Below are 19,251 nucleotides of genomic sequence, written 5' to 3' on the forward strand. Positions count from 1 at the left end.
GTGTGTGTGCCGGAGCCTGCTTCTCATCATGAGGCTTGTAGGCTGGATGGAGAATGCTGAGCTGGTCACCTCTGGGTTCCTTGCTATCAGCTGGAGAGGCTCTGTGATGATCTCCAGAGGGGTTGCTTTTATTTTTTCCTCAAGAGGAGAACCAGAACAAAAGCTCAGCTGGGGAGCTCCCCACATGACCCAGGTTATTAATGCTGGATAAAAAGCAGACTCAGCAATTGAGTCGAGTGAGTCATGCGCGGAGAGACGGAGAAGGATGGAAATGGAAACCCCTCGAAAAAGGAATGGGGCCTTGGATCTGTTGGTAATAAAAATCGGTGACGAGTATAGTGTGTTTTGTGTTTGTAAATTGGATTCAGAAAATTAAAAAGTAACAAAGTTTTCCTATTCAAAGCAGACATAAGTCATGCTCAGACCACACGCGCAGCTTGAAACTGACATCATCCTCCCGAAACTAAAATCTGTTTCCCTGCTGTTCGGAAATGCTCGGATGGAAGAGCATCAATGGAAGAAAAAAGAAAGGAAAAAAAAAGAAGCAAACATTTGAATAGGAGTTTGGTCTGTAATTTGTCTGAAACAAATGGCCTCCAAAAACCCCTGCCGTTTTTAGTAAGAGACCCCGAGCTCTATAATAGCTTTCCCACTGTGGAGAGCTGATTACTGCCGGAACCCTGTTAGCCATAACGTTCGAGTGGCTCACTATTGCTCTCTCACTCTTAATGTACCATTTAAAAATATTGCAAGTTCTGTCTTGCGGATAAACGGTAGGTTTTTTTGAAGTAGTGGCCATTTTTGCTTGGGGGACCCCAGTATTGGATTTGGGGGGGATTTTTCTATTCTTCTGAGAGGGGTTCCAAGAATTGTAGCCACTCAAGAGTTCCGGTTGACACTGTGTCACACCAGAGAGAGAGAGAGAGAGAGAGAGAGAGAGAGAGATAAAAGCAATGCATGCTGGGAACAAGACTTCCGGAGCTATGTCTATGTCTAATCCATCCTGGACACTGGCCCTGTGTTAGGAGTTATCACAGCAGCAGCAGCAGCAGAAGCAGCCCTAGTTCTTCTTCACTCACAGTTCCGGAAGAACTGTGGAAATGTTTGCCAGCTTGATTGGCAGAGGGGGTGGTAACGCTTTGTTGCCACAAGGCTCCACTTCTCATTGCTTGATTGTGTGAGAGCGTCAATAAGTTCCAGGTTGCGTTTATGTACTCATCTCAGAGAAAACGGGCTCCAGTATACTGATGGCCTATAAAAAGATGGTGAACATGTGTTCAGGAGAGGCTAGGGGTGCGTTGGAGATGGCATTTTGTCAGCGCGGATAATTGTTAGGTATGAATAAAGAAGCATTCAAAAGAGCCTTATTTGCGTGTCAAATGCAAAACACTGTGATTTTCTTTAAGTGACACTTTATATTACAAGGCAGCTGCATTCAGCCTCAGGCCTTTTTAATAGCCGGGGGAGGAATTCATAATCAGTATTTTTCATAGGAAACCAGCTGAGAAAATGTTCCAATTGTTTGTGGTCCTCAAAAGATGGACATGTTCTGGTGGTTTTACAGATGCTTCGAGAAAGTTGAGCATAAAGCAGTGAACTTTAAAAAAAAAAAAAAATTTATTTGATTGATTTATTTGATTACATTTTTTTTCTTCTGCAGGAGATATTTCGAGCACGAATGTTCAACACAGACCGACAGCAAAGCAGAAACACTATGGGACTACAGTACCTCTTCAGCTGGTCGGACAAGACTGGAAACCAATCAGCCAGCTCAAATCCAAGGTGAAGGATAGCAGTTAGAATTCAACATGTTTCTTTTACATATTTTGCTCTACTTGTTCTTTGAAACTTCTATTTTTTCTTTCCCACATCACTCCAAATATCTGGACATTACTCAGCATATCGTCATGAAATTTAGTACTGATGGGTCTCACTCAATTGAATGAATTGTCTAGGTTTTTACACAGGGATAGAGTTGGTCTGGACGCTGCATTAAAATAGCTATACTGTGAGTGTTCTTCTATAGTGGGCTGCCTATTGGGGCTTAAGAGCTAATACAGGAGTTCGTGCTTCGGCTACAAATACAGATCTTCAATCTTTTGAGGTTTACTCTAAAGCTTGGTGCACAAATGTAGTCTTATGCCTACTCAAGTGGCTCCAAACCAACTGTGTACAACTGAACAGATTGTACATTATGAATTTATGCTAATCTTATAATTAGATGACTTCCTAATTTTTCAGGCAAGCCCTGCGCCATTCTTGAAAGGCTGTTGTCATATTCCCCTATCATTCAATATAGGCTGCAGTTAAACATTTTGAAAAATCCAATGTTTGGTTATTGTTTTATTAAATGTTATGCAAATTGAGTCATACACCATTAGATCATCCTTAATGTAACGAATCAGATGGCAGTCACTGCCTCTTTGTGCTCAAAATGTATACGCAGCTGAACGCAGACAGCTGAAGAATGTTTGCATCTTAGAGAAGAGGAAAGCACTTCATAACCCGCTAATGTTTGAAATCTGGAATCCTTGACTCTGTCGGGTGTTTTAATCCCAGACTACATAAAGAAAGAAGACATAGCCTCCAGGCAGACTTAAAAACACAGCTTTCTTATTCCAGGTTGTGTTTTTTTACTCAATTCATTTGTGAATTAATTTGTTTTGGCTTAATTGCACAGTCAATGCATCACAAGGTTTCTCTGGGACGTCATTACCCAAAAAATCAAAAGAAAAACAAAACATCAGATCAGCAAATTAAAGAATACTCAGACTGAAGGTGAACTCAAGTGCTCATTTGAATATGTTACTCCCTTAATAACAAGCCTAAACATGCAGTGTAGCATCTATTTTCCCCTTGAAATGAAAATGTTTAGTTATATAAACAGTATAAAGTGTACAGGAAGGTCAAAGCAAGATAGCAGGAAGTGTAGTCATTGCATATGGCTTGTGCAATGATACTGTCTAAATCCTTAAGTGTTGCGCTTCCATATCCTCTCATGATCCACTAGACATTCTTCTCTATGGGGGGTGATGGATGACTTAACCCAGAGCACTGTTGACCCAGATGACAATACGTGTGTGTGTGTGTGTGTGTGTGTGTGTGTGTGTGTGTGTGTGTGTGTGTGTGTGTGTGTGTGTGTGTGTGTGTGTGTGTGTGTGTGTGTGTGTGTGTGTGTGTGTGTGTGTGTGTGTGTGTGTGTGTGTGTGTGTGTGTGTGTGTGTGTGTGTGTGTGTGTGTGTGTGTGTGTGTGTGTGTGTGTGTGTGTGTGTGTGTGTGTGTGTGTGTGTGTGTGTGTGTGTGTGTGGTTGCCCGGTTGCCCACTGGTATGGAGAGAGAAAGAGTTGTTTTTTCTCTTTCTGTGCCCGAGTGTGATGGCAACATACTGGGAGGAGATGGAGTAACAGGTGGAAGTGTGGATGAGTGTGTGTGTGTGCGTTGGTGCAGGCACACCGCATACAGCACACACACATAGCCACGCTTGTTGCTTAGCGCGACTGCCAGACGTGATGTACGACTGGGTGCCACTCCATCTGACTCCTAACAGAGACACATGGGCTCTGGCTGGCGGTGTTGTAACTCAGGGGGCGCGAAAGGCTCGTGGCTCTCTGCAGGATTAATGTCAAATACAATAGAAACATCAAGCTAATCCTCTCAAGCTCTTCTTGTTCTAAGATACAACGTCTCTTCAAAAGGGCTTTCCGACTGCTCTCATCAATTGAACGCAGTCGTCTTAACATTTTTCCCACACATCACTGGGTTGCTCATTCACAGTTGACTCTTGAATTGTGATTAAGGTTTATAAAGCTATTGTGCGTAACTTTTTAAAAAAAATATAAATGTGTTTTGATTACATTCAAGCCATTGCCGTAGGAGTTGTCACAAAAGTTGATTAAGCCGTTCAGCTCCACAAAAAACAGCCTAGGTGTTTCCCAGTATTCATTTACAAACTGGTGCCACCCACCCACCAACACTGGCAAAGGAGCTCAGAAAAATCCCAAGAAGCTGCAACAAAATGTTTCAGTTGTTGATTCTACTGCAAAAAAGAAAACCTTACGTACAAAAGAAGGAATAAAATCCATGCGCAATCACCGAAGGCTTACCTCGTGCAGATGTGCCGACTGTGTTGTGTTGTTAGTAATTCCTCAGAATTCCTCATGGGGACAACAGAAGTTACGCACTGTAGCTTTTTGAACTATTTGCTGTTTTTATTGCCACACATTGCGTCAATATAATTTGTTTTTCCATTTGTTCAAACCACGCAAACTAATACTGCAACAGTTGAACGGTGCCCTGAGCCTTGATCTTTCCACAATCAAAATGCTTTCTTGCCTGACTCCAGAATCCAATCTCTCTCTTCCCCCCCTCCCTCTCGCCTGTCTGTTGTCTCTTCAGAGTCACCCTGCATCGCTGAAGCTCCTGATTGAAGCGGAAGGTGAACAGCTGCTCTTGTCCCTGGCGAAAAACCAGTAAGTGTTCCCTCCATTCCACACTTGGCCTTATAGCTTAGGAAGTGAGAGCTACAAATGGGTGACATATGCAATTGCCCGCGGGGGGCTGCAGCAGGGGCAGTGGCCAAAGCAGTGTGTCACACATAAAAGCCAGGGGGGAAGGGGGTGAGAAAGTGAATGTCTATCTCTCTCTTGCAGTGCTAGTAGCATAGCGGTGCAAAAGAGAGCGCTGGTCTTCTGAAACAACGACTTGAAAGACAGAATTTTCCTGAATACATCAGCCAAGACGTTGATGAAAACCGACATTTTCCTCCTCCTCATCCTTCCCTGTCTACTCTCTCTTTTCATTTGATCTATTGGTATAACACAGGGGAGAAGAGGGCTTTGTTTGAAGACAGTATACACACTCCTAGCGCTGTACGTTGAGATACTGTCAACACGTTGTCAGCCCAGGGACTGTCAAGGAGGGGGAAAATACATCATTCGAAACAGACCAGGTTATCGCAATAGGTACTTTACGTATAGACACGGCTCTGAATTATTTCGGAGGGAATATTTGTCATCTTTGCATTTTTTAACACAAGGGCTGTATACGTGTTGTACAGGTCTCCGACAACGACCTCTGAGTTTAGTGCGTCGCTCGCTGAGAAGAATGGGTCGTGATTGATGGAGCAATATGTTTTCCACCCAGCTTTTCCTGCTGCCACACATGAGCAACCAGGAACAAGCAGAGCGGTCTGTGTGATAGAGAGACAGAGGGATAGGGAAGCAAAGAAAGAAAGAGAGAGCGGATGGGTTTTTTTTACTGTCAGTCAGCCATGAATCTCACTTGTTTCCCCCGGACTTAATATATGTAAATTCCACGTGCAGACTGTGTGGGACAAAGCTTTCAACACCATGCAATTTTTATGGCTTACCTGCACGGAAAATATTTTGATGGGAAATCCCACTCTAAAATCTGTTTCTGTTGAACAAAAATATCCCGCTCTGCACAGGTGGGGGATTTTTTTTTTTGCAAAGCTAACTTGCAGATTGTCACACACAGTCTCATCTGTAACGGTGCAATACATTTCTCGTACAGTCAAAACATTTCATTTTAAAAATTGGAACTAAACCTTTCCCCTGTGTTCACTGTTCGGGCTACAGTGCACAGGGAGAAAAAACATCCTGCATTCCGCACATTATCCTCCTTCAATATGGCTGTCATCGTTGTCCCATAGCATTAAGCGTACAAGTCAACAGTTGAGCTCTCCAACCTCCGGGCCAAGAGGAACAAACAAGAGACGATTGGAGAGGTGCAATCTAGATCTTTCTAATAAGGCCTGAGCATGATAGAATGACTTAACTCAAACAAACCTCCAAGTATTACAAATACCAATCTGTCTGAAATTATACTTTCAACACATGCAGCAATTGCCTGGAGAACACGGTTTAATCATTGGCTAACGTTGCATTTCTCAGCATCTGCAAACTCTCACACACTTTTTCTGCGTCGAGTCAAAACACCACTTCAAAAAAAATCAAAATAGAAGCTACTTTATGCCACGCATGTTTGACAAATCGCAAACAGGATGGGGATTTTTGAAGGGGGGATGCGTGTTGCTCGGTTGAACATTGCATTGGAGCCAGACAAACTAAACCTGTGTATGTGCTGACATTAAGTTGAGGGGTTCTTGTCTTGTGAGGTTTCCTGGCAGACACGGCTTGTGTGTGCGCCGATGATGGAATCCAGTTGTTCAAACACAGCCGGCATCAGTCGAAGGAGGAGGAAGAAAAGTGTGGTCCAGGATGAAATGATTTCAATTAAATTCGCTGAATTTATTTTTGACTTTCTGGGGTCTTGGGTTAATAAATATTGGCGGCAACAAAACACGAGTGAGGTGTGCTGCACAGCTGAATATGTTCATTTCTGTTGGACTGAGAGGGGAACAGGCTCAGTTTGATTCTGAACTCACATCACCCCAGTAGTGTAGTAAAGAGTAATAGAGGTTGACTGGCATGCAAATGTTATGGCAAATTGCTTGAAATTATGACATGTTTTTTTTTTCTATTATTATTATTATTACTATTATTATTAGCTGAACTAAAGGGCAAAAAACATGAATTACACACATCTGTTAAGACTGGTGACTGATGTATTGTGTAGGTGAGAACTTTGACATATAAATGTCTAATGTTAAACCTTCTGTAACAGTGTTGACCCAATAAACAAAACCTCTTATTACGAAGCCCAGTCAACAGCTTAATCAGATCTTAAATCTCAGCCATATCCGATTTGCTAATAGCACTGTCGCAATTTTCGATTTAAAATCGATTTATCATTCAACCCTGATCAACACCATGACATAGCAAATATTGAACTGAAGCTTGACTTTCGAAATTGATATGGAAATTCAGATTGCAAACGGCAGAAACGTCAGAACAATTGCAACTACCCCAAATTGTGTTGCAATTTTTTTTGCCCTGTCCTCACTATTACAGTTGTATTTCTAATCAATATCTGAGAAAATGTTTATTGTTGTGGATGCCGACTTGTTGAAACGTTCTTATTCCGATGGTGTGGTGCTGATGACATTTGGAAAGCCCACTACATGATGAAAACCAGTCTTGATAGTACAAAGCTAGCGTGTTTTTGAGCCAATATGGAGCATTCCTTTTGGTTTGTCTACTCCATTGGCATTAAGGTCTGAGCTGTCAGATATTCCGAGAAACATCCCCGGACACCTTTTGAAAGCTGCCTTTTGTCGGGGACGGAAAGGGCGCGCGCTGCCTGGAGCAACATGTCAACTGTGCGAACCGGCGCTCGATATTATGGTTCAGAAGATGGCTGACTGAAAGATCAAGGCCCTCTCCATGTGGACATGCTGCCATTTGTATGCAATCACATGTTGAAAATAACAACATGGTTTAGTTATGGTCTGTCACCCCATTGCTTCAGATTGGAGTACAAGCATTGGTTCTAGACACGTTTTAGTTACCTGTGTTTTTGTAAGCGATGGGTTTTTGAACAGTATACAGTAGTCCCCTCTGGTTAATTGGAGAAACATTTGTGCAGGAAAAAAACAACGGTGAATGAATCCCTGTAGTGCATGTTGATACTTCAACACTTCATTAATGAGCAGTTTGATTCCAACGTTCCCTGCCAAACATATACAGTATAAATCTTACAATTCTCTGCGGGGAGGTGTTGTCAAGGTAGGTTCTAAGTGCTGTACTCTCTCTGACCATTCCACAAAAAGGAGACACATAAAGCAGCAATGATGTAGCTGTCGACGCGAAGGGATCTGATGATAAAATGTGAATCCAGCTGGTGACAATTAAACTTGAAATCAGTTAATTTGCTTTATTTAAATTTCTTCTTTTTTTTTTACATGATGTGGTTACATGTTGCTTCATTTGCCACAGAAACAATGTTCATAAAGGTAAGCCTGCTGCGCTTAGTCTTATCCCTAGTGGCATTATCATGAACAGAAGCTGCACATGTCTTTCGCTTGATTCAATAGCACCTCTAACTACTCTCAACCAATTTGCTGGCAATGAGCTGGCAAGTGTGGGAGTGTGTGCGTGGGCGAATGAGAGACTTTGTAAAGCACTTTCTCCTGCTCAGGTGCCATATACAGTGTATGAATGCATCCATTAGCCATTTCATACATGTATAGTTATATTATGTGCCTTACCACAGCTAGTAGTTAGGGAAGAAACCCTGAAGATTGTGTACAGCTAGACCAGTTGTTGAGCTTTGACCGATGGGTATATGGAACTTCTTGGCCCAGCTGTTCTAGCAAACTCTTGCTGCTTTGTGGCTTTTTTGAATGTGCGGCCCGCAGGCATATCAAGATGAGTCCCAAGCTGAGCAGGCAGCATGCACACACCATCCCTCTTCCCCTGTTCCAATGGACTGCAGGATCAACTGATAGGATCCAGGCCTGGGGCTCGTCAGCTGGTCGGATGATGTTTTTGGTTGTGCCTGCACCCTGGGTTCCTCCCAGCTCATCATGTTGTTTGGCCTTAAGCATTAAGGCGCCTGGAGGGCCGGCTATCCATCTTTTAGGATCCTTGTTATTCTCCGAGCGAAACGGAGACAAAGGAGCACACACAGATGTTTTAATCTAGCCTTTTCCCTGGACAGAGGGGCAGGCAGCGCAGGATATGTTTGCTGAGCGAGAAGGCCTGGCTGCAAACATCTTCTATCTCTTTGCTGTTTGGAAAAAACAATAAAAAATCAGTGAATATCTCCTCACCATCTGCTACCTGTGTGTGCGATAAAAAAGTAAAATCCAGTGTTCATACACAACTATGTTTTTTTTTCTACACACACACACACACACACACACACACACACACACACACACACACACACACACACACACACACACACACACACACACACACACACAGTACGGACAGTTAGCGGATTGTGAGGAGATATCAACAAGGGTTCTCCACAATCGTCGACTCCACCTTTTTAATCTGGCCTTTTCCCTGGACAAAGGGGAAAGCAGAGCAGGATATGTTTCCTGAGTGAAAGGCCTTCTTCTATCTATCTCTCTGGTGTTTGGAAGAACAATAAAAACTCTGCCTGGACAGGATCCAGACACTATTTGTCCTAGTTTGCGTATTGGGTTTTAAGGGATGTTATTTAACTCCATATCTCAGGCCAGTGACCCGTTGCTTTTTTTCTCAATGAAGACGTCCTCATGTCTCACTGAAAACATGGACAGGAAACAGTGTCTCTCGTGGGGAGCTGAGCAAACAGAAGGCAAAAAGGCGCAGCACAAACAACCTAGCCTTTCTAGGAAGAAAAAAAGACATCTCTCTATGACCTCCTTTGGTAGAGTTATTGTCCTCGGCTGCCGAAGCCACACACAGATTGTTTAAAGAACGTCCAACCCAGTGACACCCCATGTGTATAGAAGCCCTTCCCCAAGTCATTAAGTGGAAAATAAAGCAAGGAGAAAATTCGTTTTTTTTTCCTCATGATGGCTTCAGTGCTCTCTCAAATTGAATGGTTCAGAATGTGTTAATTGCAGATTTGAATGCGTAGAAGGACTGCTTCACACTCAAAATGTAGTGCAGGGGTATTGCAAAGCCTCATCCCGCTCTTTCCTTGACTCTATACCCTTGTTTCTTGAAGGTGAATTTCTGTGTTGATTGGCAAGATGCTTAAGCAACATAATCATGTATAGTGCAACGTCTTGTTAGTTAATTAGCATTCCTTTGGAACACACATGACCAGTTGACCCTGTGTAATTCCTGCCAATAGAATGGTTGGGAGTGGGATTTTTTTTTTTTAGTTTTAAGACTTTTCTTTTGAAGACAAAAAAAATCAGTGTTTTCGAAAAATGTTGACAAATATGACAAGTGTTTACAGCAAGCCAACAATAGATAAGGACAAGTACTAACCGCTACAGACGATCAAATCTTACACATTTCTTTATGAATCGTGCGTGTGATTTGAACCACATAAAATCAATCCCGAATAATAATTGCCATTCTTCTTGGGCAACACAAGTCTGCCTAGTATCCAATTATCTGGTTATTCATATGAAAGGAATAAAAGACTCCTCACCGGCTCCCATTAAATGCTTTGTTCCCATAGTAACGTATGCTAGCCCGGCATCCTTAATACTTCCCCTCATTGTAGAGCTAAGAACAAGTGGTAACAAGAAGAGCATAATATGAGAAAGGATGGAGGGTGGGAAGACCGTTTAAAGATTTTAAGGAAGGGGAGGAGATGCAGATGGAAATAGGGGTTTTGAAGTCTCCATCCTCTGAGGCATTCAAGCCTTGAGATATACTGTACGTGCTCCTTACTGCTCTATTCTCATGTAATCACTGTGGAGATGACAACTAAATGGGGCCATGCTCCTGATTGTCTAATCAGAAGCCAACTGGTCACATCTATCCAACAGTGCATAATCAGCTTGTCCTCTCAACTGTGTTAGCCAAGCGTTTCCCAGGGAAATAGAAAAAGGCATTGACAGTAACATAATGGCTGCATTAGTCATTGGCCGGCATGTTCTGTACATTACAGCGAAGGCAAATGTGTAAGAGGCCACGAAGAACCCATTCCACTCACTACTAACCATCTGCAACCAAGTGTTCTCTTCCGCGGACAAATGTATACACAGTTTTCTCTCATCAGGGAGATTCAAACACGCACGCACACACACACGTACACACGCACACACACACACACACACACACGCACGCACATGCACACACACCGTGTTCTAAAATTCATCAAGAGCCACCGAACCTTATACTACCATGAGTAGGATGCACAGAGGTTAACTGTAGCCTTTGTACCTTTCCCAGTCACCCTTGCGGCTGCGAAGCCATGATACACACTGTGATTCATTAGTGTCAAAGACAAGCCATGGAAATGGGGCTTGTCTCCGTCCAGAGCCCCACGCCTTTCAACTTCTTCCTTCAAAAGGGGGAATTTTCTTTTTGGGGGGAACAAGCTTCCCTCTTTTGAATTACCTTCTCACAAGCTCCAATTATTTTAAAGCTTAGAGCAGTAATTAATAACGTGGACTCGCCACTCCATGCGCCTAATTAATTAGAAAGGCACGCAGTAACACTGGAACGCTCTTAGTGGGGCTTGTCCTTTGTTTTCAGGGTGAAGAAGAGTGAGATGCACAGCACGGTGTTATTTGACATTTGTGTTTTGCGTGGGTCTTTATAAATGCGATTATGTTGGTCTAGAAGCACTTCAATCGCAAACATAACCTTCCAGCTTACTAAAGCTCAAAAACAACAGCTCAAAACACGCACTTGATGTCCACAATTAACTGAAGATAGAATCGATGAAAGCACTTTTATTTAGAATTCCTTCTTATGTTCTATATATTAAGTTGCATTTTGTGATGTGAGATTGCCTTATTTTGAGACTTTATCTAGTTTCTCACTTGAAATCAAATAGGAAAACTGGAAATATCTCATCTACACCAACACGTTTGAAGACATATAAAAAATGCTTTAAATAATAATTTTTGTTTTGACGTTCACACTTTTTCTGCCAAGAAAAATTCAATAAAAGGTTAAATTTTCCTAAAATGTTATCTACTCATTCTCATTCATTGACAAACCAGAACCTTTAAGTGTGCATGCTGAGCTCATTTCAAAAGTTTAAACTGATTGTACACAAAAGAGACGTCTCCCACTTCACTGAAGAGAGTCCATTCCCTGTGTATGTGCACTGCAGGCATTCAGTTTCTACATCACTCACATTGTGTGTATGTGGCCAATCGGATCACAGCTGGCTTTCCAAAGTGGTTGCGATTTCACAAAATCATGTCCATGCGTATACATCTTTAACTTCAGAAGAAGAAGACGATTGTGAAAACAGCAACAACAGTGAAATGAATTTGCTGTGTGTTAAGCAGAGCAACATTTCCATGATGTTAAGTACATAACTGCCGACAATGAAGACTGACTTTTAGACTCTGCAGCAGTGGCTTAAAAAAAGAAGAAAAAAAAAGAAAAAGAAGAGCTTTTCTGCAGTGATAAGGGTCTTCCCTCTTGTACCCTAAGCCCTTTTCCAGACGGGACCACATGGGTCTCTGCAGGCTGCACAGCTGGTAGATCTATTCCTCAGCCTCCCTTCACCTCAAAGTAACACAGCCGACACAAACCTAACTGTCAGCAGCAGTTTCACTCTATAGGCAGACGAGCCACCAGTCACCACTTACCTCCACCAACAAGCTTACACAGAGTCCTGCCGGTAAAAATAAATAAATACAATGTTGCCATGGAGCTGTTTTTTGAGGCCAGTTTTAGCAGTGCACTTGGCATTTGATTTACCTGTGAATGCCAGTCTGTCGATGTAAAGACGTGTGCCCATCTGTGCGTCTTTTCAAAATCAGATTGAACTAAAAGCCACATTTTTTTCATCTCCACACCCTCTTGCTAACATTTCGTAGAGCATAATGTAAGGCTTTATCTGCAAGAACACTTATTCCAAGACCTTTCAGCATTTTCCAGACGGCTGAAAAAGTGGAAGCACACATTATATTATGTTTCCTTTATTTCCAACTCCCCTTCCTTCAAGTGAATGTGTCAACTGAGAAAAAAAAATCATTGAATATGAGCTCGGCCCTCATGTTTTATCCATGTCTGCTCTTGACTCTGCTGCTATAACGCTCGATCAGACATGGGTTATACTATAAATTTTGCATGTGGCATTACAGATCAGCATATACAAACTTAATGGAATTACATTGTGTGTTGTGTCTCTGCGCGGAACTCACTTTCCAAACACAATTAAGATTATCTTTTAATGTGACTATACTGCACGCTGGAACGTGGTCAAAAGCTGTGATTGTGTTGCCGTTCACCCATTTCCACCAACTCTTTTAGTTTTCATTTTCTTTGTCTTGTTTATTTTACACTAAAAGTTGGTGGAAATCACCGCAGCTACAACACATTACTGTTATAATAAAGAACCTGTTGGATTGTTGCAGGGAACATTTAAATTCCTTAAATACCCGATATTGTATTACACACAAACAAAATGTGTCTTTTTAATCACAACGTGCACTGTGCATTCTACGACCATTGCGCAAAACTAACTATTTCACGTGTGCAATTCCTCTCGCATGTAGGCATTTAGCATTTAGGTCCTTTTTGTGAAATTAGAAAGACCAATCAAAGCAGTGTAATTGTAGCGCACAGTATATTTTTCACTGTTGTTGATACATGGCCACAATAACACAAATTGGAGGTGGGGAACTTGTAACCCTTCTGTCTTCCCCCCTTGTCTTGCCTGCAATAATGTCACAGTGGTTGTATATAGACATGGGGGAAATAAAGCAAGCAAAACAAAAACTTCCTCCCGGGGCTCGTATTTTTGCTGAAATGCAGCTCTGAAAGTCGAGCGTAAGCATACACCCTGTCTAATACAGTATTTGACTTGTATGCCTTTGAGGAATAACAAGTTTTTTTTAACAGTCAGTAAACAGTAGCATACGTGAATGTGGCTTTAGTAGAGGTTCTTGAATTAGGAGTAAAAAAAGTTAACTTTCAGCGATCATTAGCCCTCTCTCTTCATCTGGCTTTTATGTGCTCTTTCCATCAGATTGTCTTTTCCGCTGTCTTTCTCTTTCTCTGGCTCACGATCTCTCCCTCTCGCCTATTTGAGCAAACCACTGAACTCTCATTTTCTCCAGGCTCTCCGGGTGCCAAAGGGAATAAACAAAAGCAGCCAAAGTTTTTGACCTGTGTGTCGTCTGACCATAAAGCTAATCAGTCCTGGCTTCCATCCTCCCGTCTCTTGACAGACAGACAAATAGGTTTTTTTTTTTGCCAGAGTTTGCAGTGCGAGGAGTTAATGTCAGCCTGAGCCAGGAGGGAACGCTCGCTCTACTTGTCCTCCATCCTGTTCTCTCCGTTCTCACACTCCACTGACCTGGCCGTGACCAGCTCTCCCTGTGTGTGTGCGTGCCGGGGTTACTGACTGAGCGAAGAAGCCTCGCGTGGTCATCAGTCAGACGGTCGGAGGAAGTCTGTCTCCTCCGGTTAAACTGTGAGGTTTTTTTTTTGCACTTCTGATGCGCTACACATGCTCACGTAGAAGAGTGTCAACAAAAAATGCTGAGTGGAAAGCAAAAAAAAAAAGTTGTCCAGCACAGCATAAAGCTCTGAGAGCCATTTCCCCCCATCCATCCAAAAGAGATCAATTCATCTTCCTTTGTTTCCTTTGTTTGTTTCCACTGCAGGTGAAACTTTGCCAGTTGATTACTTACATTGAAACAAGTATTCTTTGCATTACAATGTATTCAGAAATGTTTGAATAAATATGCAAAATTGGCAAATATCTAACTAAATATATAAATATACATTTGCATCTCTTTAAAAAAACTAAAACCTTAATGTCGGATAGATACTGAGTTTTAATATTTATTTTATTAAAGGTACATTTTGGACCTTTTTATTTATACTATTATGAAGTAAAACATTATAGAAGCAAAATATACCAAAAATCTTCAACATTTACCAGTGCTGGAAAAGACTATGCTTGTGCCTGCTGTGTCTCGGCTTAGATCTTGAAATCTTCACATTACTCAATTGGAAACCCGTGAAGGAGTTAAAGTTCACATGCTTCTTTCATCACTAAATTTAGCTCAGTGATAAAAGGAAATGGTGCGGAGGAAAAGTCAGGGACCTGGAAACACCGGGACTCTTCCCCGGTCTCCGTGTCATGCAGAAAGCAGATGCTTTTTGGTTCCCCCCCCCTCCGCCCCCCCCCCCCCCATCCCACTCGTCATTAAAGGCCCCACAGTGTTGAGAGATGGACACTCAACTCAGGGAGCATAGACAGAGGCACGGGATAGATAGTTTTTGGAGTTTGTGCTTTGTCAAGATGACTTGAAAAGGCAGTCCTCCTCCTCTTCTGTCTACCTGTCTGTTATGTCCCCTTTGGTGGAACTATAGGTAAATAAGGAGGATAACCCAACAGCCAATTAAAATTGAGGGAGGGGGAGTAGATGTGACAAAATAACAGTGTTTTTAGTTTACAAATCAAGAGTCCAACATATCGGAGTCTCCAAAATAAAGGTATTGGAAGAAGGGAACAAAGGGAAGTTGAAGAATTTTGAAATAAATATATCAAAACTAAGCCTGACCGTTTACTGACTTTGAAATACATCTTAACAAAAGGCCCAATATGCTTATCTAAAAAGTTGCTTCCCAGAAACAATACATGGGTAGCAACAACCAATAGAACTGTGCCTTTTTTTATTCTTGCCGTCAGCTACTTCTAATATCTCTCCCCTGTTGGGGTGTGGGACACAGCAGGGCCTCCTTTGGCTGGCCCTCATACTCCTCCTCACTCACTCACTCTCTCTCTCACTTAATCCCTCCAGCGCTGGGGACAGGAGTGGAGCTGCCAACAACAATAGGGGCTGCCAGGGTTTGATAAAGAGGCTGTATGTGGACTGCTTTGGGAGCAGGGACCCCATGGAGTCAGGGCACGAGTCCATGACACAGTTAGCCTTAAAATCATCAACGGAGATGTGGGAGGGTATGGGTCACGGGCAGGTTGTAAATTCGCAAGAGGGTCCATGAGCCGGGAGAAAAAGGCTATAGGTTGTCAATTATGAAAAACAACAAGGCATATATCGAGTTGGCTGTGGTTTAATGTAGGAACATTGCCACTATGGCAATATTGGGGGTGTTAGAAATGCAGAGGGAGTTCCACATTTGGGGAAATGCATTTATTCCCTTTCTTGACAATGGTTAGATAAGGACAACTCAAATCTGCCAGTTCAATTTGAAGCTGGAGCCATCGGTCTGGAGCTGTGGAGACTCAAGGAAGTCAGTGCACCCGCCCCAAGAAATAGTCCCACAGAGAATCCCTTTTTTCACCGTTGGATAGAGACGGACTATCCGCCGTTTTTCAGTCTTTATGCTATGCTACGCTGGCTCCCACTCCATATTGTACAATCAGATGAAAGAGCGTTATTGATCTTCTCATTAAACCCTTGGCAAGAAACAAAAACATAGTATGACTAAAAAATGTTGGCCTATCCTTTAAGGTTGTACAATAACTAATCACAGGAGGTGGTATATACTTGATTAGCTGATTCCAGTATTTTTAGACATAATATAAGAAAAATGAGCTAATGAATTAATGAGTGAATGCATGATTCAGCAGATTCAATACTTCCCCAGCTGAACAGTGTGGAAAAAGACTTTCAAAAAAAGCAAATACAAGTGAATAGCTAACTGAATGGTTAAAATAGGAAAAATGCAAATAGTTTCTACAATCCTGGCTGTGGCCTCGGTCTTGCAACTGATTTTTTTCTTCAAAAAGCATATAAAAAATAACAAACGGTCTCTCCATATGTGGATGCAAATCAACCACGCACACCTTTTTTTTCCTTTTATACAAAGTCATCAATGCAGTAAAAATGAACGAGCCCCATCTGTGCGCTCCATCTGCACGCTCCCATGTATGCTGTGATGTTTGCAAACAGTTTGTGTAGAGAAAACCAATAATGTTCCACTTCCTGGGTGCCTCAGCTGAACAACAAGGAGCCAGCGTTCCATTGGGGGTCAATGGACCTTGGATGATCGATGAGCTGGAAGGTGTATTATCGGGAAATCAATCGCCAAACCTGATGTCGTGTAATGATTTAAAGGAGCTTGACACAACATATTATTTTGTCAGCATTCACCCTAGAGTTCTGTTTTTGAAAAGCCACTCTAAACCCAAAAATCCTTCTAACTATGTCATCTGGAGAGTCAGTTGCATGATAGTAACGATGATCTTGATCTTGCACCTGCAAAGATTTAGGCATGTTTATCACTTGAAAATAAAAAATATTGTCATTTAAGTTTGATACATTTTACAGATATTCGATAAACTAAGTTTTATAATATTTCTGAACATTTATTTTCAACCAGATTTTTTTGTAAAAGCTTATTGAGACTGACACCCAACTTTGATATCATACATTGATTTTTGACTATTTCAGACCAGGATTCCAGAGGCTTAAAATACAGACCACAGTTGTTGTAAATACACAAGGATTCTGACCCTCCACGTTACACTAAGGATCATTTCTCATTGAATAATTTAGCTGTTTTTGTTACTGTGTCCTCCAACTGTAATCTTGTAGCCGTCTCCTCCTGTCAGTCAATCTCCTCGAAGAACACGGGGTTGTGATACACCACTAAAAGCCGCCTAATACATCAAAATCAGCCTTTTACTGGAAACAGGCAAAGACATCTCCCTCACTGACACCATCAACGGAGGTGAAATACTTGAAGGGGAGGGTGAGCAAATTTGTATTCAGTCCTTAATTGTTTGATTTCCCAGAGGGCCCGCAAGAAGGGAAAGAAAAAGGGTTAGGGCGTACAAGTCTCGGAAAGATTTAATTCATTGCTGTTGTTTTTTTTGTATGTACATTTACCTCGTGAAAAGAATGATAGGAGTTGATTGTTTGAAGTTAGCTGCTCTTGAGTTGGGGGCGCGAGGGTTCCAATGAATATAGAAGCATGAGCTTTGGGACCTGGGCCAGTTCTCCTGCAAACCATTTGCATTAATGGGAAAGCTTAAAGCTGCTGCATAGGCATGACCCGTCCTGAAGATGACTTTGCATTCACCCACCCCCCCCTCACCGGTACCTCCTACCATTCTCAGCCTTAACCGTTATAACGAACAAGACAAAAAACAATGTAGAAAACAGACAGAGGAGATGTGATGCAATTCATTATTTTGAGGCTGCACGTCAAATCTTATTGTTTCCACCTGCAAACGTATCCCCAGCGAGGAATATGAATTAAATCTAGACACTTCACATCTGTGTGTGCTTTCAATATTTTTATGATTTTTACCGCAGGCTCGAAAGTCATGCATATCAAAATGAGGTATCTCTCTCTTCTTCACTTCTGTCTCCAAAATACAATACAATGAAGAAAGCTACTGGAAAGCATTTCAGTTTTTTAACGCCTCCCCGACTTCCAATGCAGGATGTATATGGGTTGAATAAGTGGTTTAGGAAATCGGGGAGTGTTGTGGTCTGCCGATAGTGTTGAAAGAAAAGAATGTATTGCATTACATTTAAGCCATGAGCCTGCTGTGTATGTGGAGAGAGCACAAACAACATCACTGTTGCCCACCTGCATGTGTATAAGCACACACACATGCTCTAGTACAGAGTGGCGTAAATCAGCCCGAGCCACCAGCACATGCAGTGGCTCCTGCGTTTTGAGTAGTGACACACTCTCTCTCTTTCCATCACTCCCACACCCCCGCATGCCGACACACACACACACACACACACACACACACACACACACACACACACACACACACACACACACACACACAACCAGCGTTCACACTGAAGGAGATGAAGAGGCAGAGGGGGAGGCCGATCTTTGCTGCAGAGGAACAGAAGCCCTGCGGGCAGATAGGAGTAGAAAGAAGGATGAAGGATCTCTTGCCTCCAGTGATCCACGGCAACAAAGGCGATTTGAGAGACTGCTGCTTTGGCACCCGGTATAATTAGTTTCAGATAACAATGTCGATGGCCTATGCCCCGAAGAAAAGAAAAGAAAAAAGAAGAAAAATCATCTACCTGGAACAAACCGCCAATATTTATTTAGTTTTCTTTTTGGTTTTCCTACAATTTTAAATGAAATTGTTATCACGTGTTTAATTGAAAGCATAAGAAATATTTCATTTGACCTCAAGTGGATTATTGAGGCTACGTTCACACCGCAAGCCTCAACGCTCAATTCAGATTTATTGCTCAGATCTTTGTTTGTTTTGTTGGGCTGTTCTCATTCATTTTTGAATGTGGCACATATAAAGGTTCCAGAGTGAACCGGTCACGGTCCTGAGCTGACCCACATTCGCAAAAAGAAACGGTAACAATGTTGTCACGCGCAGCATGCAGCAGTCTGGAGGCCGCTGGCAACTGTTTATGGTTTGGTTTCTAATTTGATGTGCACTGGAAGCCAGCAAATTAGAATCAGAATCAGACATACTTTATTGATCCCCTGGGTGGAAATTTTCGTGAACAGATGATAACCATTAGGAGGACGAGGCCAAAGAGAGCCACATTTTTTAATGATGACTTTTTGTGGAACAATGGCTAACCCTCTTCTGCACAGAGGTGTGTGTTGATGTGGAATCAGAGCCAGGAGTGGTGGTGGGAATATGCAGCGTGAATGACTTAGCAGAAACAAAATTCATCCAAAATGTTAAGGTGTCGAGGGCTGCTTAAAAGTTGCATGAATTCCCTTATGATTGTTCGGACTGAGTAGGAAAGTGTCTCATATCAGA

At 42.2% G+C, this 19,251-nt stretch overlaps 1 protein-coding gene across 1 annotated transcript in view; it reads left to right on the forward strand.

Annotated features, from left to right (window-relative positions):
- The window catches only part of adam12a (ADAM metallopeptidase domain 12a), an 81,484-nt gene that overhangs the window by 11,596 nt on the left and 50,637 nt on the right, over positions 1-19,251 (forward strand). Inside the window, exons 2-3 of the mRNA XM_080049522.1 lie at positions 1,661-1,782; positions 4,396-4,469. Of these exons, the coding sequence (XP_079905648.1) occupies positions 1,661-1,782; positions 4,396-4,469 (196 nt within the window). The remainder of the gene's footprint in view (positions 1-1,660; positions 1,783-4,395; positions 4,470-19,251) is intronic.

This window comes from Ammodytes marinus, assembly GCF_949987685.1.
Source record: "Ammodytes marinus genome assembly, chromosome: 20".
NCBI classification, from domain to species: domain Eukaryota; kingdom Metazoa; phylum Chordata; class Actinopteri; order Uranoscopiformes; family Ammodytidae; genus Ammodytes; species Ammodytes marinus.